The 26,184-nt window shown below is 45.5% G+C and overlaps 1 protein-coding gene across 10 annotated transcripts in view; it reads left to right on the forward strand.

The window, feature by feature from the left end:
- The window catches only part of LOC120900402 (uncharacterized protein CG43867), a 184,787-nt gene that overhangs the window by 53,333 nt on the left and 105,270 nt on the right, over window positions 1-26,184 (forward strand). For all 10 annotated transcript variants that reach the window (XM_040307363.1, XM_040307355.1, XM_040307407.1 and 7 more), the window contains 2 exons: window positions 968-1,908; window positions 2,046-2,138. In XM_040307363.1, the coding sequence (XP_040163297.1) occupies window positions 1,129-1,908; window positions 2,046-2,138 (873 nt within the window). In that variant the 5' untranslated portion in view covers window positions 968-1,128. The remainder of the gene's footprint in view (window positions 1-967; window positions 1,909-2,045; window positions 2,139-26,184) is intronic.

Here is a 26,184-nt window from a genome sequence, read left to right on the forward strand (position 1 = left end):
TTTCGTGCGACCAGCGCGCAGCACCGTCCAATGTTGCGTGGTGAATAATGTATGAAAAATGTTTGAAATTCTAAAGCCCTGCTCCAAACCAACATTTTCCATTGGATTGTTCTGCCTCCCAGGTTGGTCCTGCCAATTGCAAAACATCCTGTGAATCGCATGGAAAATGTGCAGACATTATCGATAGAAACAAGTTGCTGCAGACGCCTTTATTCAAATCAACACCCATGTTTGTTCAATAGTATTGTTCGTTTTTGCAACAAGGGTAGAACAAAAACTACTTATACATGGGCAGTTGTAGAACTGAGTAGATAAGGCGATGAGAATTGAACAGTTTATAAGGAAAAAATGTGTTTTCTATGTTAGTTAATAGATTTGACAGGTATTTGTTTTTGAAATACATTCTTTATCCCACGAAATTCCAGGCATTGCTGTAATATATCATTGTGTTTTATGGAGCCTGCGATAGACTTATCAGTATCGGTCCAAAAATTGACTACCCAAGAACTAAAGTTCGCGTTTCCCAATGAGTTTGCGTACGGGAAGGACATGTGCGTTGAAATATTCAAAATCCGATTAGATTTTTACGCCGACCTAGTGCCTGAGGGCAAAATGGAATTGCGTTTATGCTTCACAAAAGCCATTGGAATCGGTATCGGCAGCAATGAGGCTACACTGTGGTCAAATTCACAAAGGTTCAGCACCCGTTTCCCATGCTAGATCTATCCGCTCTAGGCAAGTTTTGCCCAAAACAGATGATACTGTTGTCCTACATGCGTTTGTGCTCCATTCGATTTGGTCATACAGTCATTGTGTGTGTTTTTAATGAAATAGTCTTTCTTTATGGTACTGAAACCAAATTTCAAATCCAATTGGTTTATAAACCTTTTATTGTCATTTTTTCAAGTGAATTATGGCAGCAGTGCACGTTTGTTTATATTTGTCTTTATATTTCTTTTTTTCACAGAAATCTGAATGTGTGTAATACGAAACAGTACACAATGCCCGTAAAAGACACACGCCGGTTTCGTCATCTTCGCCGACGGTGTTAACCCGACGTCCCGCGCAATCAACGGACCGCTCAGCACGTTCTGGTGCAACCGGCGCGAGCCGCCAAACGCGTTAGCAATGGCCGGTGAAAGTCCACCGAGACGACTGTCGCAAATATTCGACCCGCTCATGAGCCTTAGCGAGCTGCAGGCTCAGATACAGCAGCAGCAACACCAGCTAGCCCACCTCAAGTACGCTGGCGGCGGCGGCGGAGGAGGCGGAAGTAGCAGCAGCGGCTGCCCAACCCCACCACTCGTAGCGCATCCGCAGTGCGCGATGGGAGCCATGCCACAGATGGCGTCCTCCTCCTCGGCGCAAACCTTTTCGTCTTCCTCCACGCTACAGCATCACCACGGTGGTGGGGTAGGTGGCGGTGGTGGTCATCCGAATGGTGGTGCCGCAGGGTACTACAATACTACAGCGTCCTCCTCCACTTCGCTCTCGTCCGTATCGAACCAGAGCACGAAGCTTAGCTCGAGCAGCAGCACCGGAAGCTACATCGGTGGAACGCTCGGTTCCGGTGGTAGTGGTAGCGGTGGTGGAGGAACAGGCGGCGGAGGGGGGCTTCCAGTACCTCCGCCGCACGTGCTGGGCAGGATAATGATGGGCTCCCGTTCGACACCGAACAGTCCACGGTTGATGAGCCGCCGGAATGGGAGCGGATCGAAGCCACCGCCCGTGCCACAGAAACCGACCGCAGCGTACATCGCCAACCCGTCGCTGGTTGCGCTCGACTGTGATGCTCCGTGGCCACCGCTCGGCAACCTGGGGCCCGATCCACTGTCGATGGTCGACGGGCATCATCATCTCGGTGCTGGCGGAGGAGGTGGAGGAGGATATCTACACCATCAACCCGAGGTAAGTAGAGCTGCATTGCGCTTGGGTAGCTAAAAACGCCCAGATGTATGCAATGCGCTGATCAAAGCGTCTTTTTTGCTAACATTTTTAACTGGGTATTTCAATTATTGATTGTGATTTCCTTGTTCACTGCGCAGATCAATTGGCAGGAGCGATGTTTGGAGTTGCAGCTGGAGCTGCATCGATCAAGGAACCAGGCCGGTCGTGTACGGGACATGTTGCGGGAAAAGGTAAACCATCTTGTGTTATATTACAAATGATCATCATTAGGCATTTATTTCTCGATACGTCTTACAGGGTTTCCCACGATTTATTGGTCAGTTCCAATGATTTTTTGGTGCGTTCCCTCGATTTTTTTATTGTATCCCATAGATTTTTGGTTCGTTCCCATAATTTATTGGTATTTTCCGATCGGATATCAATACAATTGGACCAACAAAATCTGGGAAATGGCCAAAAAATCGTGGGAACGCACCAAAAAAATATGGCAACCCAACAAAAATGGATGGGAACCAACCAATAAATCGTGGGAAACCCTGTATTGAGCTGTATTTGTATATCTTAATAAGGAAATGTTAAAACATACATGCATCCAAAACCGAACTTTTGCATACCTTCAGGCGTTTTGAAACATCCGTTCTGGTACAGCTCGGCAACATTTCAATGCAAACAAAAAAAGATTTTCCCTTCCCTGTCATAGTAGAGCGATGTTCCAGGATTAATAGCGAACAGTTTGTTGCAATCCACCTACCCACCCGAAAGGATTTTGATTAAATCCTGTCATGTCAACAATGATCATATCTTCACGGTTTTTTTTTATTCCCCCACCCTACCCCATGCTTTGAGCCGTCTGTGCATGTTTTAGCGTTTCAACCGATGTGAAGCAAAACAAACACATAAACCCGGCCCCATTAATTTAAATCGTCCGTCATGTGCGGCCGCTCGTAAAACCGGCACCAAGGGACGTGAATATAATATGACACTACCCGCTTCATGGTGGTCACTCCTAATCGAATCGAATCATGAGCTTTCCCCTCTCACCGGTTCGAAATGAGCTGCCAAACGCGTGTGCTCTGCTGTGTGATCGAGGCGGAAGGAGGTGAAAAAATAATGACCCCCCCGCTATCTTGATGATCCCTTTAAACAGCCCATTAAACTTATCTGTGCTTTGTGCATAAAGCTTTAGCATAGATTCGCCCCGCAACCCGAGTCCAGTATGTGTGTTCATGTTCCGCCTGGGGGAGGGCAAGTTTGCTCAAACTTACGCAAAAACTGTTTGCTCAGCAATGATTTGCTCTTGCCCCTCAGGTTTGCCCCTAAACCCCTTAGTGCTTCCATACCTCCACCGGCGGGCACTTTTGCCTCATGAACTGCAGGACATTATTACCACCTCGTAAAAATGATATCCTCCGTTCCGAATCCTTTCCGTGCCAGAGGCAAGGATTGCAGGGAGGGAAGAAAGAAAGTGGGAAGAAAACGAACGGAAAGCTTCAATGATGTCCTTCGGTGTCAGTCGGTTGCCCTGAGCATGCTAAGCGCTCTGTGGAAAGCCTCGTAATAATAGCATGTGTGTGTGTGTGTGTGGTGTGTGTGTGTAGATGTGCTTGCGTCGGTGTATGTGTGGCTTCTCCTCCACCGGAAACCATCTCGTAAAGCTCATTATTTTATGATTATTCATTTAGCTCCAAAGCATCGTTGCCGCTGGCATCGCAGCTCTGATTCTACCTCCCTCCCAGCCACTACCCCCTTGCTGTCGCCGCCGTCGTACACGTCGTTATTTAAATCTCCATATGCTACGGACCATCGGACCGTTCGGCCCCGAGAACGAGAACAACCCAGAATGGCCAACGGGAGCACATTAGGACGACGTCCACCGAGCAGCGTAAAACGCATCACTTTCCCCCTTGCTCCGGGCAGGGTTTGGAGGTTGCCGCACTGGGTTTCTGGGATCGAGGTGAGGTGAGATGAACACCATCGACGATCATCACCTCCCAGCAGCCGCCCGCCCCACGCCTCACGAGAGGAGGGAGCGAGCCTTTGGCATCGCCCGGCAAGGGATAACGGTTTTATGGCGCTAAAGCCGACCATTTTTCCTGGCCCTTAATTTCCGCTCATTTTGACAGCTGAAAAGGAGCAGCCGTTCGCATATTGTCATTTGCAACGTGACACATGGCACACGGTGACTCCACCCGGGGGACGGCAACGCCGGTCCACGGAGTGCGGCAAACCGTCTCGCCCCTCACGTCCCCCCCCCCCTTTGCACGACGCGCCAGCTTTGGGCAAGATAAAGTATTTTAACACGAAATAAAACTTCTGTATGTGCTCTATCTCGTTGTTAGATTTAATTTACTGCACCATTTCTCGCCCGTCGCTCGGGGTGTGCTGGGTGCGTGGCCCCACGGGACGATGGTTGGCGTGTGTTTGTGTGTGTGTGTGTGTGTTATGCTGTGGTGTAAGGAAGTACTTCCGATGGGGATTCTCCATTGGGACAGTGTATGTATGTGTGGTAGTGTGTGAGGAAGCCATTGGCCACAGGAACGTATTAGACATTTGGCAGTATGTTTGCTCATTTTTTTGTTGCTTTTAATTGGACATTTGGCTTGTCGTCTTAGCCGATGATAACCCTCGAGTGCTCAACAGGTTTTGGGTACAAGGCGGCGAACAAAAAATGTTTTTTTCCAAGTGGAATCCAATTAGTCATCTGTTTATTTACCTCCTTTTAGTAGTAGAAGTAATGTTGTTTTTATATAGTGTGTATGAGTTGAAAAAATATAAATGATTTTCCACGAAGGGTTACCCACTGTAGATGTTTGATTTGTTTCATCCAATATAGCTTGGCAGTGGCAGATTTTAGTCCCTGCTTTTCAACTTGATTTGTTTAATAATCTCACTTTCATGTGATCCGAACCTATAAGTGGTGGCGATGGTGCCACTACGTTTTCTTTGCCACTTCGAGCAAATAGTTCCTTTTGCTTCCTCCGTCCGGGACGTGCTACGAGTACAAAGTAACGGTTAAAACCGCAAACTGACGGTGAAAGTCGTGTCTGAAGTTCACGGTTGAAGGAAAATAAAATAGCAAAAAAACACACACAAAAAACTGTCCCCTCGCGACGTGACAATGAACCTTGAAAGAAGCACAGTTCGCTTCCGAGACTCGAGGGCAAAGAACCTGATTTTAATATGTGCTCTAAAATTCTGCACACACTCACAATACAAAAAAAAGAGCAGCGCAGTTGAAGTTCGCCGCGAGATCGGCTCCATCTCTTCAACAGGCGGCCTTTCTGGCCTTCGCTGTGTGAGCTGTTGGGAACCACCATTCCGTAATGATTTTCCCATTTTATGCAGGAACGTACCGGTTAAATCGGTAAAATTAATTCAGCGACACGAGCGACTGAAATGTTTGCCGCCTCCCCGGCCAAACGGTTTGACGACTGTGTTTGCGAAGGATCTGTTTGCAGGGGCGATGATGGACGATGGGGAGGGGGTCGTATGCTGTGGGTGGGGTGCAGAAATGGGGGACATATTTTATGCGTGAGTCAGCATAAGGTCTCGCTGCTAAGTAAGCTGGAAATAGTTTAATGTTCGGTAGGTTTTGGGGTACGTTTTTAGATGGAAGAGAATGGCGTGACATCTCTGCTGCGTATTTCTTGTTTTATTTAAATGAAACGCGTAATTTATTTTGGTAGTTGCTTGGGAGAGGAAGCGGTTCGGTTTGTAATAAATTGTAATGGATTTTTTATTGGTTTATTTATCATGAAGTGCGGAGAGTGCATTTGAATTATGAGCAGCATGTTAAGGGAATATCAAATTGGCACCAGGAACGTTTTTCAAATATTTAAATTGCCCTAAGCACAACGAAGTGAATTTAATTTTACATCGTGTTCAATTTTACTTAATCAAAAACAAGCTCTTCTTTTACCTTTTGCTAGCTGCAATGACTTTGGTGGTGAAAAGCTCGCCCAAAAAGGTGCTTGTAAACGTAGGTTAAAACTTTTCCTATAAAACCGGTCCCGATTCTGGTAAAAATCACTTTTCCAAAACGGCATTGCTCATTTCAAGGCCACTCAAAATTGCCGTCTGGCTTTTTGGGGGCTTTCCCCAGCGTTCTCAGTATCCAGTGAAGCCTAGCTCTATGGGTGGGATGTTACCAAAAATCAATATTTTCGTTTTAATTTGCAGCTCCTTTCTCCAGGCCGGCAGGAAGGTATATTTGCATCCCTTCCCGGAGAGGCTGGGATAAATTTCATTTCAAGATGCAGGGAAGGCTAAGAATAGCGGTTAAGTGTTAGGGCCATTCGCGCATAATTGGCTGTCTGGTGATACTCACTACGCCAGACGACGACGGTGAAGCTTGTTGTTCTGTTTTCGGCCAGCACCAGACCGGTATCTTGAAGTGGATTAGTAAGAAAGCATTCATTGTACCGTTGTATGGAAAGTGAAGTTTTGTTTTTTGTTCTTGTACGGCTGTGCTATTATCAGCAGCTGAGGCTTTGGCTAATGATCTGTAAGCAAACTGTGTACCAAGCACTTACAGTGCTTACAGTGGCTTTGTTTTTTCGAGCGAACTCTCAATCAACCGTTGCTGGGAGCGAGTTACAACAGCTTGCGCGAAGTGTGGTTTGGCTGCTTTTTTCTGTCTTAAAGAGGTAAATATTTGGAAAGGATGCTATAATGTTCTGTGCTAAATGAAAAATAAAGTTTTTATCGTCAAACAATACTTATAGATGAAAAATATATTCAGCTATTGAAGGTTTATGTTACAATTTATGAAATTTAACGCATTGTAGCTCAGCAATAAAACATACATTGTTCATAAAAGCCACAAAGCAGAAACAATTTCCCCTAAACAAACACAAAGCTTCCCTGTTGTGCGATCGGTTCAAATTTGATCAATTATTCAAGTAATAGTGCATACTGTAAGGCTATTACGCTCGTTCACCAACTCCGCTATAGTTACTTACACACACTGTGTGCATTTAAATTGATTGGAAATGTGTTTGAACAATACATCAACGTTTCATCGTGTGCTCTGCCATACAATGGTGTATCTACACCCTCGACCAGCGGGCTACACTAAACATATCAAACAAAAGCAAACACTACCGAATGGTCGGTCCACTCCAGCTCTCGAGCGTTGTGTGCTAGCGTTGCTCTGTGATCATCCAGTGCCCTAATGGGGGAGGGTAGAATATGCATTATGAAAGCGTATTTGTGATACGGTGGACCACCTTAGCAGGCGACCCATTCCGGTAGCACGAAGGGAGGAAACATGAACCGGCCATGGTGAGTGAGGTTAAGGTTAAAGGATAAACATGGGTGTGCCTGACGAGTGCAGTGAAAGCACTTTTGGTATCCCATTTTTCTGCTGGCTTTCTCTCTCTCTCTCTCTCGTTCGTTCGCTCTTTTGCCCGGTTATCATAATTGTTTTACGGTGCGATGTAAGCATGGGAAGTAAATCAGCTCCTTCCTAATGGAGTGTACTTGGTCCTGTCAGAATCAATTCGGGAGAACTGTTTGAAAGGTTTTTTCTTCGTCTCAGAATGTTCAATATGATGGTGAAAGGGGTTGTTCATGCAAGAACTAAATAACTTCAGCTAAATAAGCTTACGTATGTCATATTTTTCTATTCAATGTTTTTTTTTTAATATGTGGCCAGCAGGTGTAACAAAATTGCATTCACTTCAGTTACATAAACTGCTGAACAACTGCGGTTAGTTTTCAATTAAACTTTTCTCAACAACCATTTCCGGGCATTGTATTCCGCCTAGCCCGGTTTGCCTGTCACAAAGTAGCGAAGAGTGTGCAAACCTTCACTCTATCCTTTCAAAACAAGAGACGTGTTTACTGTAATTGAGCTTTTGTTGGTCAGCAGCATGGTCAATATTCCTCCCAAGCGGGAACAAACATGCGCGTATGGCGAATTCTTCACCCACTATGTCCATCTACCTGTTCATCAAACATCCGACCTCCCTGAAAACCCTCCAGCTCAACGTAACCCGAACTCGCGTAAACAAATCCGATAAATGGTATTTACAGCAGCTCTTCGTCTCCACCTCTCCCATTTCTTCGTGGCCATCCCGTGAACCATCAGGTCTCGGTAATCGGTAGCACAGCTCGCTGATAGATCCTTTCGAGCACCAAAAGTCCCCAATGTTCCGCGCGTTCGAATCGATTCAAATCGTGTGTAGTCATCGCGGTGGTCGTTTGTTTCCGCATGTTTACAGCAAACATGGCATACACACACCGGCATACGTGACATCGCAGCCTTCCCATGGGAGTAGGCGGGTGAGGAGCAGCGAGGATAGGTACTGCTCCCCATGTGGTGCATGTCGGTCAGCAGTTTCTACTTTCCCCGCGCCATTCGTTTCCGGCTGCTCCCTGACGTTTAGTAACATTGATGTGTTTAAACCACCGAAGCAAAAGCAGTGGCGGTTGAATCGTTGGATATTGAGTTACGGTGTGTGGTTTTAGCTCTGTAGCTTCATTGTTGGCTGAAACTGGCGGGGACTGATAGTTGTGAGCCGGTTCCGAACGAAATAATTGTAACATTTTCAATTAAAAATTTTGTGTTTCAACATGTTTTTGTGGTTTTTCCATCGCCGAAAGCGTGTTCGACAGCGAGCAATATCAATTTAGATTAAAGGATCGGTGTGGTTGAGGCCATCCGATCGAGTAATACCATTTTTACCATTTGTCAATAGCTATGGTATACATACAAACGGGCAGGAGGTTGAAACGTGATGTTATCGTAGCATTTCCATTTTGTATAATTGTGTTGGATGTTGTTGGAATTGGGCTTTGCTATTGTATGTAAAATATGATTTACTAGAGCTTTGTCACACGAAGGAACACATAAACACGTTTGAACGCTTTAATTATGCATCTCATTTCCATAATAATGAGCAAATAGCACTGTTGCTTTATGGTTATTAAGTTGAAGCTTAAATGTAAAATATGTGTTTTGTAAATTTGCATAAATAGTACCAAATTTGTCTCACTTTCAGAAATATTGCTCTGAGTTTTTTGTTGTTAATTCTCAAGCCTTATTTAAAATTTTAACTTAACAATCATCACAATTAAGCAATAATCGAACGTCCAATTACAACCTTTCTTCTGCCCCAGTTGGCCACTGGGCTTGTTACTCGGGGCCCTGGTTCTCGCTACCTTTTGTTGTTTTGTCGAGTATCACAATAGCGTCGCTAATTGCTGCACCGAATGGCCTTGATCGATGAATCGATAAATCTCCCTCCGGGCGGATAAATCTTCCACCGTGGAGCTGCGCCGGCATGCTTCGAAAGTGAAACTGTCCCAGCAAAGCAAACGGTGCAACCCGGAACGATGCTACCATATCGAGGGTTTTGTGTGTGTGTGTGTTTGTTTGTGTGGACTGCAGCCTCAGCTGCACGGCTGCCTGAACTGAGACGACCGAACGCCCAGACAGCAAATTAATAGGAAAGTCAATGTAATCCTACACCAATGCTGATTAGAGGCCTGAAAACAAAACACCATTCGACGGTGCTGCCGGCAGCGTTTAAAACTCATGTGCATGTTGTGTTTGGCCCTGTCGTTCGGGTTGATGGACGAGTCGTGCGATGATGGCCGCCGGCGGGTTGTCACAAGGCAGCAGCACAGAATCCCCACAGCATGCCGGGTCATGGATGGGATGCGGGAACATATGCGCCGTCATGGATGGGATGCGATTTATCTGTATCTCCCCTCCGTTTCGCTCCGAGCCTTGTGTGTGTGTGTTGGGTTCCTATCCCCTTACGGCCGATGGGCGGATGCCATAGTGCTACAGTACCGGGCAATGGAAACTGCATCCACTGCAGGAATGGGTTGGTCGTCCTGCAGGAATGAGTTGTAATCAATCACGCGGATGATTCGTCACCCGTTTCGGGATGCTTATTGGTTAGAGGGAGTGCGTTTTATTTTCATTGTGTCAAAACTCCAGGAATTGGTCCGTATTATGCATGCAAATGATATGACTGTAAAATCTTTCCTCGCAAAAAAGGTTGGAGAAGACAGAGAAAGGAAACAAACCTGCAAAAAAGGTAGTCAGTAGGTATTATTCCGCAATGCGAAGAATCCCAAACCGTGTTTGATTGAATTGATGGATTAAACATTCATTAAAAAGATGTGTCATCAAACGAAGAGAGAGAGAGAGAGAGAGAATCTGGAATGGGTAAATGGGTCCTTTTTTGATACTACTCTCTAGCTTATATCCTGATACCTGGAGCATCGTGATAACTTGGACCGTAAGTTCATTAAGGAAAATTCTATGCATGTTCACGTTTCGGCGTTGCTTATCTGTCACTGCACAGGGATGCTAGCAGCAAAGAATTCAGCAAACCTCTAAATAGAATGCTCAACGTAAAATAGGCATGTAGAACAGCCCCTTTACTCAATTTCAGTTTTAGTGGTATTAATAGCTGTTGATGCTGAGTTTCTTGTGTTGCATCAAGGATTTTTGATACTTACAGCTATTGCTCGTTGAAGGACGTTGAAACTATTTTAATGCACTCTTACTTTAAAAATCGATCTTAAACGTTCACAGTGATAGTACACGAACGCTTAAAGCAACACCACTAACAGGGTTTTCTTATCGTGGAGTAATCTACTTTTAACGATAACTTAACTGCAATTCCATTCGCTTCGTCGTAAAGTGTCGCTTGGCTTGGTCAAACCGCGGCAAAATTTAATTAAAATATCAATTACAAGTTGGTCGTCCTTTGGTTCGGTGCTTTCCTCCTGCTCCCCGCACTTCTCACTGCACTTTGTAATGTGATGATGGCGAAGAAGTTGGCTGTAAAAGAGTGTCCTTTCGCCTTTTTCTATCTCCCACTTCCACTCACTGCAGCAGCAGCAGCAGTGAGCACAGCGAGAAGCATTTTCTGGTGCAAGATTCAATGCTATCCGATTGCTTCACGGGATAGATTTTAATGAGAATTTTGTCCTACAACCACCGCTACCATCACCAACCCCACCGAGAGCTCGCCTGTACTTTGGGCTTGAAGGATAGATTTACATGGATCCTGTGAGCTGTGTTTGCCCCGGCAGCAAAGACAACCGGGCGAGTGAAATGAATTTCTCGCAGCTTTGAAGTACACTCTGCACACGCATTGTGCGCTTTTATGTCGGTTTTGATTGCCGACGAATGACAAATCTGGCTCCCGGCTCGATTGATGTTTATCGCCGGCATTTGTTCTATTCAAATATCAAAACCCGTAAATAACGGGCGAAATTAGTGTTGATTTTGCAGGCGCGCTCGTGTTTGCTCGCTGAGATGTCTCATAATATTGTTTGGTCGTGTTCATATGCACTGACAATTCGCGCCTACATTTGTTCTTCGTAACACAACCCAACTCAAATTGTTTTCCATTGCAAACAAATTACGTAGCGCCGAGAGACAGAGAGGAAACGGTGCTTACAAAACAATGTTTTGGAGTGTTGAGATCTCCACACCACAAGACTAGAGCTTTGCTGTATCGATACACTATCGGCAAGTATTTCACCGTCGTGTCCTATGAACGTCTGAGTGATGGGTTTCTTCGTCCTGCCGCCAGGCCTTTGATCCCGTCAGCCGGGTGCAAATAAAAGTCAATCGATTTTTAAACGAAACAGTCACATTCAATCAAAAAACGGGAACGTGTAACGCACGCACACTTGTCGCCGGGACATTTCGAATAATGAAGGAACGCGGCAACACATGTGTGTGTAAGCGTGTCGCGTTGGAAGGATCGTCTGGCATTTGGTGTTAGTGTGTGTGCATGTATGTGTGTGCGCACAAGTTTCAAACACATTCCGACACGTTCAGCAACATCCGTCGGTGACGGATATCGTATCGATGGAGACGCTTGGCCGCTTTCATCCGGCTCTCTGTTGTACGTGAACACCCGACACCCGTCGTTCGCGGCGCGCTTTGATGCTTGGCAATGGCTGTAAGTTTCTTGCCCGTCCGCAGATGATCGGTGGAGTCACAAAGCGAGGCTTGATTGTCTCTGCGACTGGAAACGGTTGGAATGTGTACATCGTGTGTTGTGCGAATGTGTGTGTGTGTGTGTGTGAGTGTGTTTGATGAATGCTCGTTTTGTCCTTTCATCGACGACAGCACGATTGGCATTGTTGGATGTTGACCCTTTGCTGGGAAGGAAGGGCAAACAGCAACAGAAAAAAAGCGTAGGGAAACGTATCACACGTGGTAACAAAACCAAAAAATAAAAAAAGGTCCCAAACGAACCAGTTCGTGTGCATGCAGCTTCACCGATCGTATTGGTTTCCAAGCAAGAATCGAATGTGTAAAGGTTTTGCGGTACGATCTGTTTCAACGCGCCCGGCAAACCCGCAGGACATGTTGACACTGGTGTGACAGTCAATAATGGTGCCAATAGAGTGTGGGTTCGCTGGTTTTGCGAAGGGCAAAGGACAATGTGTGTGTGTTCGCTACCGATTTTTGGCTAGAGTGCAGCATAAAAAAACGGTTTGTTTGACTGTGGCTGTGTGTTTTGCGTGGATATGGGAGCGCAAGAGCATGTGTGTCGTTATGTACGTTGATTAAATACCAAACCTGAACGATGGATAAAGAAAAGTTATTGATTGAAGAGCATGATTTGATGACTCGTCCTGTTGAATGTTTTACCATTTATAACAGTTCCACGAAAATGAGAGTGACTGTAGACAAATTGCTTATATATTTTCCCATGAAACAACCGGTAAAATTAATATTTAATTTAGTGTTGTTTTAAACACACACACACACACACACATCCCTGCAACGTTGACGTCATATGGAAATTTAATCATCGGTGTGCGTACGTTTCGTCTGTTTATTTTAATTTGGCGATGCCGACAAAGTTTTCATTGTGCGTTGTGAAATTCTGCATCCATTTCATTCATTCACCTTTTGCTTCGAGGGAGGGAGCTTGGCAACACTGCTTATGACAGAGTGAATTTTTTTTTGTGACGGTTGAACCGAAAAGTATCGTGGGGTACCCCTTTTACACTGAAAACTCCGGTCCATTACTGCCACATTCGCTCCTGCCTGTGCCCACAAGAACCCTATTTGCGTACCTGTTTCCCGGTCCCACGGAACAAACGCACTTTTCTGCAGCAGCAGCAGCAGCAGCAGCGCCGTGCGTTGTAAAGGAAAACAGGTTTTCCTACGGCAAGCGACGAACGGTTCACGAATGGTTTCAACAACGTGCGCGTGTTACACCGACGGCAACATTTGGATATTACTGTTCGGCTGTTTGCGGCCCAATGAACGGATGGTACTCCAGAGAGTACTGCTAGCATGGGTGAAGGGCAGACGAGCCGCAGGGAGAGGAGGGTTTTGGGTCGAGCCAACTAATGTGGAACATGTTTTTGATGTTTCGGAAGCACTCCCGGTGCCCGGTGGCTTTTCATTTTTCACCAAAACCATTTAATTACGCTCCCCTGCCTCTTCAACCACCTCGGCTCGTTTGTGGAGCTGGAAACCTTTGTGCCGGTGGTGTGTGGGGTGGCCTCAAATAATTATAAGACTTCAAACCAGTACGTGTTTAAATTTCTGCTACTCTTTTTGTCCGGTCCCCGGTTTGGGGATGTGTTCTGTTTAGAACTTTTTTTTTTGGAAGCCAACGTGTGTATTTATCAGCCCCACAGAGAAAGAGAAACTCGTCCACAGGGCGAAACGTTTTGTGGTTCGAGTTTTCCATTTACGCATGAGTTTTCTATAACTTTTATTTGCATGGGACATGGGAGGCTTCTTTTATGGCGTTGAAATTGGACAGTAGGTTTCGGTGCGGAGGTTTTGTTTTCAATGGCCGTCCGTCGTCCATTACTGTGCAGCATTTAGTTTTGGTATAATTTACTTGTCCCTTCGTGCACATTCGATGTGGTTTAAATGAGAGAAAGACTACGCTCTACAGGCAACTCACACTAACTGATTCTATAAATGGAGTGGACGTGTGAATGTGTTTTGTCTTTTATTATAGAACAGAGCGCGTAATATGTTGAATCGTTCCATTGTTCATTTGTTTATGCGTACAAACAAACAGGGGTCTGTGGTGTTTATTCGCCCGCCTTAAGGGCGGAACACCAAACCGCATCCTAGTTCGATTCGAAATTGACTGCGGCTGCCAATTTACTAGCCCGTAAATTGTATGCTAAATAATTCTTAACTTGCTCCATGTTTCGCCATGTGAAATGCTGAGAAGTGTCCCGTATACACGCAACGACCCTGCAAAGGTAAACCAGCGGAGAGATGGTGTATGCTTTGTTTATGTTGGTAAGTTTATGTTGCTGCCTTTGCTCCCTCAATGCCGCGTTCACCTTTCCCCGCACCCGGCTTGATGTAGAATCTTAATTATCAATTTTGTGCTGCGGCGGTGTACGGCGGCGCTTCGGTGTGATTGGCACGTGTACATACCCTCCACGCTCTCTGCTACTGAGCTTCGTGGAGCGCTGGAGCTTCGATTTCGTGCTCGGTTAATGGTAAGAGGGTGGTGGGGCTGCTCTATTACCCTCCCCTGTCCGGAACACGAACGCTTCCGAAGGTGATCGTATTTCATCGCCATCATCATCTTCTGCTGCAGGTTGTGTGTGGTTTACGTTTCCTTCGGGCGAAGTGCACGGGTTATTAACATATGATCCTAACCGCAAATGTGGCGTAACCATGGTTGCGCGCGCGCGTGAGGTAATCAGGTTGTAGTTAATTTGCCGTAAATGCAAATCAAGTCATTACCGTCAAGTGGCGGGGGTTGTACCACAGCCTGTTGGAAATTTCTTTGTAGAAATAACAGGTTAAAATTCTTGGAATTGTTTGTTCACTTCAGACTTCAATGTATCAGATACTTCTATTTGATGTAGCTATCAGTTGAATGAGATTGATTAACCTTACTGTACCTTCTGTTGTGCCAGTCAATTTTAATGAAAACCAAATCATATTATGTAAATAAGTTATATGATTCTTCATACAAATCATACCTTTCGGGGCCATATTGCTCCCCTTTTTAAGCTCCCTCAACCCATCCAACGCTCCAGGCTTGTGATCCAGGTCCCACTACAAGTCACTTCAAGAGCCACTTCAACCAATGCGCTTGGCTGTCCGAAAACCCATCAATATTTCCCGGTCAATGCCTTCTGGCTTGCGTAGAGATGGGGAAAAGCAGCACCAAAATGGCAGATAAATTGGTTGCATGCAAAAAAGTGGGATCCAATTTACCGGGCACGATGTTGACCGGATATTGCCTGTTTCGTGCCATTCGTGTCCTGCACGTTGGTCTGGTAGCGTGTGTGGATTTCTTCCTCCTATCCCATGCAAACACTCTTACCGAAGTACCGAACCACTAAATCGTCAATCATTCGCAGACTAACGAAACCGCCAGCTTGACGGAGCTATTATCGTTTCGCCTCACCCGTTCATCGATTGACCAATCGTCGATTATCCCTGGTTTTTTTTTTCTTTTGGCTGTGGTGTTTGCAGGTGGGGGTTTGGCTTCTGGAATTATCCTTTCTTTGCTGCCTGCTCCGATATCCGTGTGGTCGAGTGGACACTTGAGCGGAGGACGTCTCTAAAACACATCCAGAAATAATGGAGCGCGTCATCGAGAGGACACCCGCCCCCTGGGCAACCAACGCCCGCTTAACGACAATCTTGCCATTTTTCGTGCTTTCTTGGGGAGGTTGATGGGTATAGAATGGGTTTCAATGGTTTACCCCTTTTTTGGGGGGGGGGGGAACTGCTCATCCCCAATTTCCATGCTCATTCACATATTCTGTCGCTGCTCTCGAGGCGGCCGTTTCGGTGGCTGTAGCCGTTTCGCCGTAGCACGAATAAATTCAACCTATTTTGGCACTCCAGGTCCCGGCCATAATGGAAACCAATCGGGGTTGTTTTTTACGACCGGCCACTATCGAGGGTGTACAAATCACATAAAAGAAAACCTACAAATCATGTTGAAAAGATGTGCAAACGGGTACGAACTACTGTTACTGCAATATGGAAATGATTGTAGTATAGTGAACGGAATTTAAGGATTGTAGAATTGTAGTTGAAAAGGTATACAAAAGTATTGTAATAACTTAAACGTTTGTGCAATTTTCTGTACATAATAAAATCTTCACGTATGCGTTATGCTTATCATTGTCAAATTCCTGATTTTATTAGCGATTCTATCGGTTCTATCGCACTCTCCGTAACGCAAACAACTACTCCATAATCCCCTTGTTTCTTGCACATTCGTTCTTGCTCTTCTAGCCAAATGGATTCTCTTGCTGAAAGACGAAAAAGAAACTCCTTTCCCCGCACCGTGGCTGATGTAAGCTGCGGCTTAGCGAACGGGGAATGACCGACTGGCGCAAAATAAATAAACTCGACCAAAATATGATCCCTGCAGTTCGGAACCAGGCCGCCGCCACCGTTTCGTGCTGTTGTCGGTCCATATTGTATGGTTTGAGAAATTGCCAACCAGAGCGGTTGTTTTCGGGGGTTGCTTCCGGTTTTACCGACAAAAGGATGCAGAGGGGAAAACGGGGAAAAAAGGAACAAAAGGACGAGTAAGGTTGCAGTGTCAGCACCACCATCAGAACCGTCATTACCGTCTTCATTCACCCTGCCTGCAGAAGGGTTGGATTGTGGTGGTGAGTCCGTTTAACCGTACCGGAAGGTTAGTTCATTCCCTGGCTTAGAATCCTTTTGCATCGTTGTTGACCGCTGGAGCGCGATACAGGCAGTAAGGATTGAAGCAAATTCGAGATGCCTTATCGTTGATGTGAATCTCTCCTTTTCTCCTCCAGTCCCATTCCGTGGCGAAGAATTTGATATGTTGTGATAATTTTGTCGTATTTCATGTGCAAAGCACCGGCTTGTGAGCTGGTAACGTTTCTCTTTGTTTTGGAGTATTCGTAAAACAGCTTTTGGCCAATTCGGGTTATTTTTTGTACCGTAGGGATGTTTCATTGTATGCCTTTGCTACGTGGGATGAAACATTTGTTTCAAAAAAGGTAGAGAGCACAAAAGAGAGAAAAAGGGTTTATTATTTCATTCTACCTAATGACTGTATAAGCAGATAATCTTACCGGTATGAGGAATAAAAGGCCGGAAAGTGGTTGCAGTTTGATCTTACCTCATCAGTGGACGTTTCCGGGGCCATTTTCCGGGACTTGTCCGACAACAGGTACAAGAGACAGCTTTAGTGAGCACAAAACCCACCTCTGTTTTACATTCCTGGATGAGGTTTTTAATTTTAAATTGAATAAGGTGATGCATAATAATTGGTAGATAATGTTAAAATTGCACGAATTTTGCATTATCGTTTGGTAATTTAAGCAAATTTCAATGAACATAATGAAGTAGTCAAAATAACAATAAAAAAACATTGCTAGCACATCGCAAAACATTGCGCAATTGCATTCGAATAAATTCCCATCACAAACAAATTGCCGCCCCGAAAGCTCATCTACTACAATCGTCCATCCATCAATCCGTCAATCGTGCACCGTTCGCACACCGAGTGTGTAAATTGGTTCGTAAATTGAACCCCATCCACCCGGGCACGAAGGGGAGGGGTGAGTGTGCCTGCCTGCTTCCTTCCAGCTAAACAGGATCGATTAATTACGAGTTAGTTTGTGTGTTTAGTTTTGTTCCGCACGCTTAGCTCGCGTTTAAAATGGCAGCAAACGGAACGCCACACAGGTAGAGTGTCGGAGCGGCTGGCCAGTCAGGGTTGCGACGGTTGCGCTGTAGAAATTGCAAATCGACTTCTGGCCCTTCGAGCCAAATGGACAGCTATCAATTAGTGGACGAAATTGGACTCGCAGCATAATTACAAGCTTTTCCTGTGGGCGTTCCCCCCCCACAACACCGGCCGGCCCGCAAAGGATTGTTGCTGTAACACGAGTGAATTTCAGGACACGAGCAGTTGACAGTGTGGCGTTGTTCCGCCATGTCCGTGCGAAGGGGGTTTTCGCGCTATGTCGATATTTTGACTTGATGGCGATTGGAATTTGTGCGCGCCTTATTTACCCCGGGTGTAGAATTTACTGCGTAATTAACGTAAGGTTGGTGCTTCGTCGTGCGGGTTTAAATTGAGTACAGGGTTGAACGGCGCGGTTCGTTAGTTTTACGCCAGTGCTCAATCAAAGGTGGTGAGGCCGTCCGGCAGGTATGACAGGAAGGATTGTCGTCGCAATCCGAAATAAGATCAACGATCGATCGCTTCGGCCGAGCCTTGGAATGTTTAATTAAGTGCAAATGGTCGCAGTGTGCTGTTTGGGGACAGAATGTGCCAATCAGTTAATTAATGTTAATGATAATTAGTTGTTTAATGGTACTGGGGAAGATCATTTTGCATTGATGTTGAGAATGTCGTGAGTTAACATACAATCTATTTGATGTGTAAATTTTGTACCTGTAAAACTGCAATGTTTATTCAGTTTTAATTTCATTCTAGCATTAAAGTAATGTTACTGTTACGTGCACATTTCAAATCTATTTCAGCTGATATGCACTTTAAGAACGAGGATATTTAACTAATCCATACGTTTGATCTATATAATCGATGCTATTTGCTGTGTTGTAAATGTTGAACATAACATGCAGCAACACGCTCCAAGCATTATGTCCCCGTTAAGTCCAAGGGAAAGAGTCCAACATACAACATGCATTAAACTGCTCCAAAAGTACCCATTTAGTTCGCCACTTAATGATTTCATGTATGTTTGTCGGACCGAACCAAAAGCGGCTACACGACCACGATAAGGACGCTAGGACACACACACCCGGTTCGAATGTGATTCCAATCGTGTGCAGGAAATGGAGCATAACTACCGAAAAGAAGCGCAAACAAAACGTATCCCCCCGCCCCACAAACCGAACGCAGTGCCAGAAACCGAAACCGTTTCGACGCAATAATTGCCACATTTATTGCCCGGGAAACAAGCCGCCCGCTCGACACCGGGGGAGGTAGAGAATAAAAACACAACCGTCTCGCTAGCCCAGACCAGATATGCGCTTTTTGGTGTGGTTTGAGTGTGTTTTTTGCTTCTTTCGCCTGCTGCACCGCGGGAGCCAAATGTAGCGAGTTGGATGGCATGTAACATACCGCACCTAGCCGTCCTTCTCTTTCTCGTTGGGAAGTGGCCTATGGAACGCGGGCGGGGAAGGAAATTAATAAATTAAGCCATTCGGCAATTGGCCATATGTGGACATGGTCATTTAGTCGTCGTCCAGACGGAAGCCAACACACTGGGCGGTCGGAATCCAATAGGATACAACCAGAAAACTCCGCACAGGACACATGGGGGGGATTGGCCCGGAAAAACCAAATTCAAACCATGGCGGGAAGGTCCAGTAACCAAAACCGAACACAAATATCCCCCCAACCCCGTCCAATTCTGACCACCCAGAAACACATGCTGGTCACATTAAGCATAATGTATTACGTATTATTTACTGCCGTGTTTGGAGCTCTTGGACAGCTTGCAAAACTGGTCGCGTGTGATAGTTTGCGCTCTGCGTTTAAGTGTGTGTGTGTGTGCGGTATGTCCCTGACCCTGAATATATTCTTGTGCTGAAAGGGGTGGTGTCCTGTAGTCGGCAGTACTAGGTACATGTATGAATATGCGTGTGTCTGGCTGTGTTTTCCCCGATTGGCCTGATGTCTGCCCTCGGGGAGGGGTGGAGAAAAGTTGTAAATTTTAGGATTTAATTTAAAACCATCCCAAGCTCTTCCCATACACGCTCCCACCGCTCATCCGTTGCATCATCGCCCACCAGGTCCTGGTGGCTCGTCTGTCTGGTTGTCTGTCTAGCTGTCTGGTTATCTGCTTGTTTCCGGATGACCCGAGGTCATCCGTTCATCGTTCGCTGGGTAAGAAATATGGTACAATAATGAATTCTACAGTAAGCACAATCTTCCCCTCACAACGGCTTGGTAGTTAGTTCGATTGCTGCCGGATATTGAATAAAGAGCCCCAAGGAATAGCAACGTGTGGTCGCAAGCGTTCGAAAAACGGGGTTGAAAGAGCAATTCCGTTTCATGGCAATGTAATTAACTCCAGCTAGACAACAACAAAAAAAGTACATATACTTATATTTGGGAAGGAGAGAACAAGATGCCTTGTGATATGATGTGTAAAGATTATAAGCGCATAAGATTGCTAATAAACTGGTGGAAATTAATAATCTCTTAATGCGCAAGCCCGTTCTACCGGTAATAAACTGACCGACCGGATGGGACCTAAGCGGAGGATTTAAAACTTTTTTCATTACCCGTATGCTTTAATCAACTTTGGGTTATCGCGAGCTCTTTACTCTACTGACAGGAGCATATCTATCCAGCATATGTATCCTTTATGAAGGTGATAAAGATGTGTGTAATTAAAACCCCGTATAGAACCTCAAGCACAGCAGGGAACACGTGCATGATCTTTATAAGTAATATGGTGATTTGGTGCTTTTACTACTTAAATAAGCAAGGATAAGCTCTTAATTCTTGAGAAATATTCATCGCGCAGTACACAACTTTCCGCAAAACAACCTAACCAGTTGGTTCGATTTTCAAACAACATCATTGAGCAGAAGTTATAACTGTTAAATTTTTCCATATTTCCACCATCAGCACTGGAATACAAATGTGGCCAGGCGACAAAATCATGGTGCTCGGGGCAAGTGAAAATATTAATCGAAACAGCTGGTGGCATTGGGTCGTTTCCGATCGGAAGCTCCAACGGTCAACCAGCACAAACAGAAGTGGGGAAAGTCCCATCGAATCGGTCAGATGATTGGAAACCCAGTCCCGACTCGCAATCAGATCGCTTCGCCGTAGAGGGAGAACTTTTTTAACAAAAGTTACCATGAAACATCGACAGCATTCCGAATATGTTTGTGTATGTGTGTGTGTGTGCTGGCTGGGCAAAAAATCATTGGATATTTCTTAATTTTCTTGTCAGCGGAGCAAGCTTACTGGGCAAACCATCATTAAGTCCATCATTGTTGCTTTTCCCCTCGCACATGTGCGATATTGAATGGAGAGCTTTTTGGAGTGGTTCAGTGGTCATTCGTACGAAGTCGATTTAATTTCGGTCCTAAGAACTTTTCCAAGAATTTGGTGCTCGTTTTCTACAGCGGTGTGGTGCGATCGGTACAGCTGGGGTCAGCTATTCGGTGGAATCAGACGATTCTTAGAAGCATAAGAGCGTACATAAAAGTTTTATTTACGATGGAACTTTATAAGTTTTTCTTTGAAAAGTACTTTTTTTGGTTTTCACTTTTTCAATCATATATAACCTATATAACCTAATATATATATTTATCACATTTTATGAAATACCTTAGAATTGTGATTTTTTTTCTTTAGCTGATAATTTTAAAACTATATTTTGTTTTTTGTTTCAGGTGAGTGAACATCGTTCTCGGATGCTGCTATCGCTCTACAATTTGTCGACAAAATGGAAGCAAATGGTCCTTCCCTTTATAAAATCGCACACCACCAAACTAATCACGCTCGGGGTAAAGTAGAACCTTTTGCACATTCTTTCTAGCGAAGTTGTGTTGCCCAAACAGAAGCCAAACCACCAATTCATTTACGAGCATTGGATTAAATCATCATTCGAGCTGTCAATGGTGTATTTTTCCTGTTCCGGGTTGAGCCCAGAGGGACAGCGGTCGAGCGTCTGTCTGAGCTAGGATCCTGAAACTAATCCTTCACGTACGCCGCCGTAAGCGAGTCTTTCAAATTGCTGTTTATTGCACAGACGGCTGCAAGCTTTGCCGGTTAGAGCGAGAGGGGTTTAAGCTTGGGAAAAGGCCGGCTGATGAATTGAAACTAGTTTTCGCAAGCCCTTTTGTCTTAATGGACGACAGAGGCAATGTTCCGGGTTCGTCATCCTTTAGTGTGATGTCTTCTCCACAGAGACGTGTTCTCTTGATAGTTTAGTTCAAAATCGTGTTCTGAAGTCTTCAATGTATGAATTAGAATGACTCTGAATGGAACAAGTATTACTGTTTAATTAAATTGTGTTTTGCTCCCTCAAATACGTATAGAAACATAAATAGATTAACAATTTCTATTAAATTAGAATTAGAGCTTGGACTTGATTGTATTAACTTAGTGCTGATGTGTTTTGCTTACTGAAGTTATTACTGAAGTTACTAACAAGGTAAAAAGTAACGCGAAAGAAACAACCGAACCCAATCCGGGATGAGTTGGATCCGTTTTTACCCCCGTCTCGGTCAAAATCTTTGATCCGGTTCACTAGCCGCCATAGGCACTTCCGGTGAAAAATAATGGACCTCCCGAGACACGGACCTCCGATTTAGAATAACTCTCCAAGAGGAAATGAACGTACAAACGAGCATTTTAGCGGTGGCGATTGCTCACATCAACACGAACCTCCACACTCCGGGCTCCAGCTTTCGTCTGGCGGGCCCACAAGTGGTGTGCATGCAGGTGACAGTTTTTGCTTAGGAAAGCAGTGAGCCCAGTCGCCGCCACTTGCCGACTAGCGACTTGCGAAAGAAACAGCAATGTGAGAGAAACGGGGTAACAGCACAGGGCCACAGCTTGCCCTGGGGGACTTTTGGGTGTTTCTCGACCTTTTCCCGTTCATGGGATTGGCGTTCTTTATGGCGTTTCCTGTTTCCTCGCATGCCACGCGGGGACGCGCATACAAAAGTGTCCAGAAATAAAATCTCATCTCCGGAGGGAATAAAGCGAGCGCATGTGTGAGCAGGAAGCCCACTCTGCACGATTTATTTGTTGCAGTGGAAAAGATGTTCCATTTTGTTGGAGTTTTAACCGGAAACGTGAAATGATACAAAGGGTTCCTTACCCCCTGGGGGGCTAGACTCATAACTAAAAGCAAGACAAATTTTAATCAGATATTTGAGCTTTTTTATTCGATTGTTCGAGTGGCAAAAGATGAACAGGATGTGGGTTGTAGAAATTGAATAAAAAAATAAAAACCAACTGCGGCTATCATATTGTAGTGATATGTGTCTTATAATATCAAACTATAAATGCGATTTTTAACATGAAACATTCGCGTAAATTTTCGGACAACCTCATTTTGGTCAAATAAAAACAACTTATTTATTTTTCATACACTTAAAATCATGTTCGAGAACGCGAGCATGCATTAAGCAATCTAGCTAGAACAAGCACACTGTATGTAACTGACATGCAATCCACCAAAATCCATCCAACAGGGCCACATCCGTTTGATGTAGTGTTTCACATTTCCTCGCTGCCCACACTTACGTTGCACAGCAAACCGTAAGCACAGCGACAGCAGACGATGCTGGTCATGCTGTGAGGAAAATTATTTTTATTTGTTCTCCCATTATGGGTTTCCGTTCGCCATTGTCGCGCGCACGATAATGGGTGGTAATGTCTTATGATGGGTTGACACTGCTGTTCGGGGCGACTGTTGCAGTACATCGCGTACCGCTGTTTCCACCACCGCGCCACTCCCAAACAGTGCAGTCGAAGGGAGTCGCTTAGCGCAGGCGAAAAAGCGTCCGTTCGTTTGGGATTTTCCGGCGCTGCATTCCATTTAACGGGACTTTACGAGCCAACGGGTGCACTTCGGACTTCCTTCGGGCAGTCGAAACGGAAGTCCTGTTTTTTGGGCGGGAAGGGTAGTGCCGGCGCACGGTTATCACTCCCACCGGCTAGCTCGTAGCTCACGGAAAGGCGCAACCCCCGGTAGCTCCCGCGTCGGTTGCAAAGTGTGCCATCGAAACCACCGCGTCGATACGCTTCGAGGCGAGGAGGAAAATTACTACGACACTGGTGGTCGTGCATCTCGAGCACATCGCAACAGCAATCGGCCAAAAACCAACCAACGCGTAGGGGGGAAGGAAGCGAGCGCGCCACTGTTTGTGTGCACTTTGCCCTCGTCGTCATCGTCATTGTCCCTCGCTGAGGCGTGTAGTTGTCGTGCACGATCGAATACAGTTCCGGTGCGTCGTGGTGTGGTGATGCAGCAGCAAAGACAAGCGTCCCGGGACCAGCGTCGGTCCCGCCGGTCGGATCGGGGGACGAAAGCGAATCGCTGGAAGCGTGTTGCGTTATTGCGTCGTATCAGCATAGCTTTCCACTGTAAGGCGTGAGCAGCATCCGAAGGGCTGAAGGCGGGGGCTGTAGTCGCAGCGCAGTGTGTTTTTCCAGCGCCCAAGAAAGCGCTTGCGAATTGGTTCTTACATGCTCGAGCGAAACAGAGAGGGCGATGGAATGTGCAATCGCGTGGCTGCTGGATGATTTCCCGATGGTGTGGTAAGTGGGCGGCGGTTGGAAAGGGCGGGCTGGTAAAGTAGATAAAGGTTAGCAGTAAATTCTTAGTATCGCATCGTAGCAGCGGGAGCGGGACACACTGTGTCCCGGTTGTCTTTGTGGATGGTGGTAACACTATAAAACAATGGTAATAAATGTTGCTCACCCAGTAATAACTTGCGACGCGGATCTGGTGGAACAGTTTCTGTGCATCCGAGCGAGGTGGTGCGGGAGGGTTAATGGCAGGGATGTAAAAATGTACATTTTCTTTGTCGTCTAATGGCGCAAAGTAGCGTCGATGCAATACAATGTGACGATTAATTTTGTCTTGTTTTTCATCGGTGATTTTCGGTTGCATATTCGTGAGCGATATTGTGTAAAGAAGACTGTGTTGTAATCCTTTTGTCTATGAACATAGTACAATTGAGTGTTTTTTTATTGTTTTAAGTTGAAGTACAAGACGGAAAGACAAAATGGAGTCTTTTAAGAATTGAAGCTAATTTGAGCAGCTTTGAAAGCTTGAGTTGTCTTGCACATTACACAACTTTAGGCGTTTTTAGCGAATTGCATAACCTGTAGGTTATTTTAAATTTAAGTTTGGTGAAGAGGTATCAAAAGTCATTTTCAGTTGCTGATTCCTGGAAAGTTCTTCTTCTTTTTTGGCACACAAACCATTGTCGGTCAAGGCCTGCCTGTACCCCACTACTAGTGTGCTTAGCTTTCAGCGGACTTATTTGATTACCATAGCAGGATAGTCAGTCCTACGTATGGCGACACGGTCCATTCGGTGCTTGAACCTTTGACAGGCATGTTGTTCAGTCGTACGAGTTGACTACTGTGCCACGAGACCGAGGCGGAAAAAGTCTATTTTAGCATCATTGATGAGCTCGATGCAACCACACCTTCGACCACAATCAACACCTCATTATTCGGATTCGCAAACGAAATTTTCATCAATTATGGCGTAAAAGTATAACACAAAATCTCGATATCACCTTTCACGAACACTATCCTCATGCCTGTACACTAACCCAGCTAGTGCAGTACGACTCTCTGCGAAATCTGCTTCCTGGGATAGGTTCAATTTTTCCACCTACACCCACCCACAGTGATCCAAAAGTCAGTGCTTATCTGGAGCTCTCATTGCTTTCAGCACTCACTCAGCAGAACCAACAAAAAAAAAGGTGGTAAAAAAAGAGAAATTCCAGGAAGGCAAGAAAAAAACATTCGCACAAGATCTTCCCATGCCCTCCGCATACAGGATAGCTACAGGCTGGTGGATGGTTTTGAGATAAGTTGCAGATCGTAAAGTGCAGTAATGTATGCACTCTTTAATGTTAGTGAAACCTCATTTCCTTCGTGTTTTGAGTTGCGAGCTTCGAGGATGTGCTCTCTGGTTCGTGCAAGTGTGTGGCGGAGTTGGTTCGTTTCATAAATTATCTATTTTCTTTCCACTCGTTCGCCCTGTGCGTGCCAGCCTCTTTCTTTTCCCGTGCACCCGCTGCCATGGATAAAGCTTTCGTTCCCTTTTCTGCTAGCTCCAAAAAATCCGGCGCACTGAAAGATGCGGTTCACATTCTGTCTTCTTTTTTTTATTTTGCTTTTACGATGTAACTACTTTGCCGACGACGGCTGCACGGTTACCTTCAACTAACCGATGGAAAAGTGTTCTTTCCGCCTCCCGCCGCTGTTGGATGAAGCGGACCGCCCGGAACACCGGTCTCCAGAATGCAGTAGAAAGGCTGACTGAACGATTTTCCTACGGCGACCAGGCAGGTGGAAAACTTGCCCCCCGTACACATGCGTCCACCTCTTGACCGCTCCTCGTATCGGTTACCTTTCGGATGATCTCGTTTAGTGTCTTATCCTACGCTCTGCTTTTGCGGAAAGCGCACTGGCTAGATGATGATGCTCTGATGTGGTTTAGCACTGTTCCGAGTTACCGTGCTTCCGAGCGAGCCGGAGCGCGCCTTTTCCCATGAAGTAAGCATCTTGATGGCAGTAAAGTTAGCTCTCCGGCTTG

Source organism: Anopheles arabiensis, chromosome 2, assembly GCF_016920715.1.
Source record: "Anopheles arabiensis isolate DONGOLA chromosome 2, AaraD3, whole genome shotgun sequence".
Classification (NCBI taxonomy): domain Eukaryota; kingdom Metazoa; phylum Arthropoda; class Insecta; order Diptera; family Culicidae; genus Anopheles; species Anopheles arabiensis.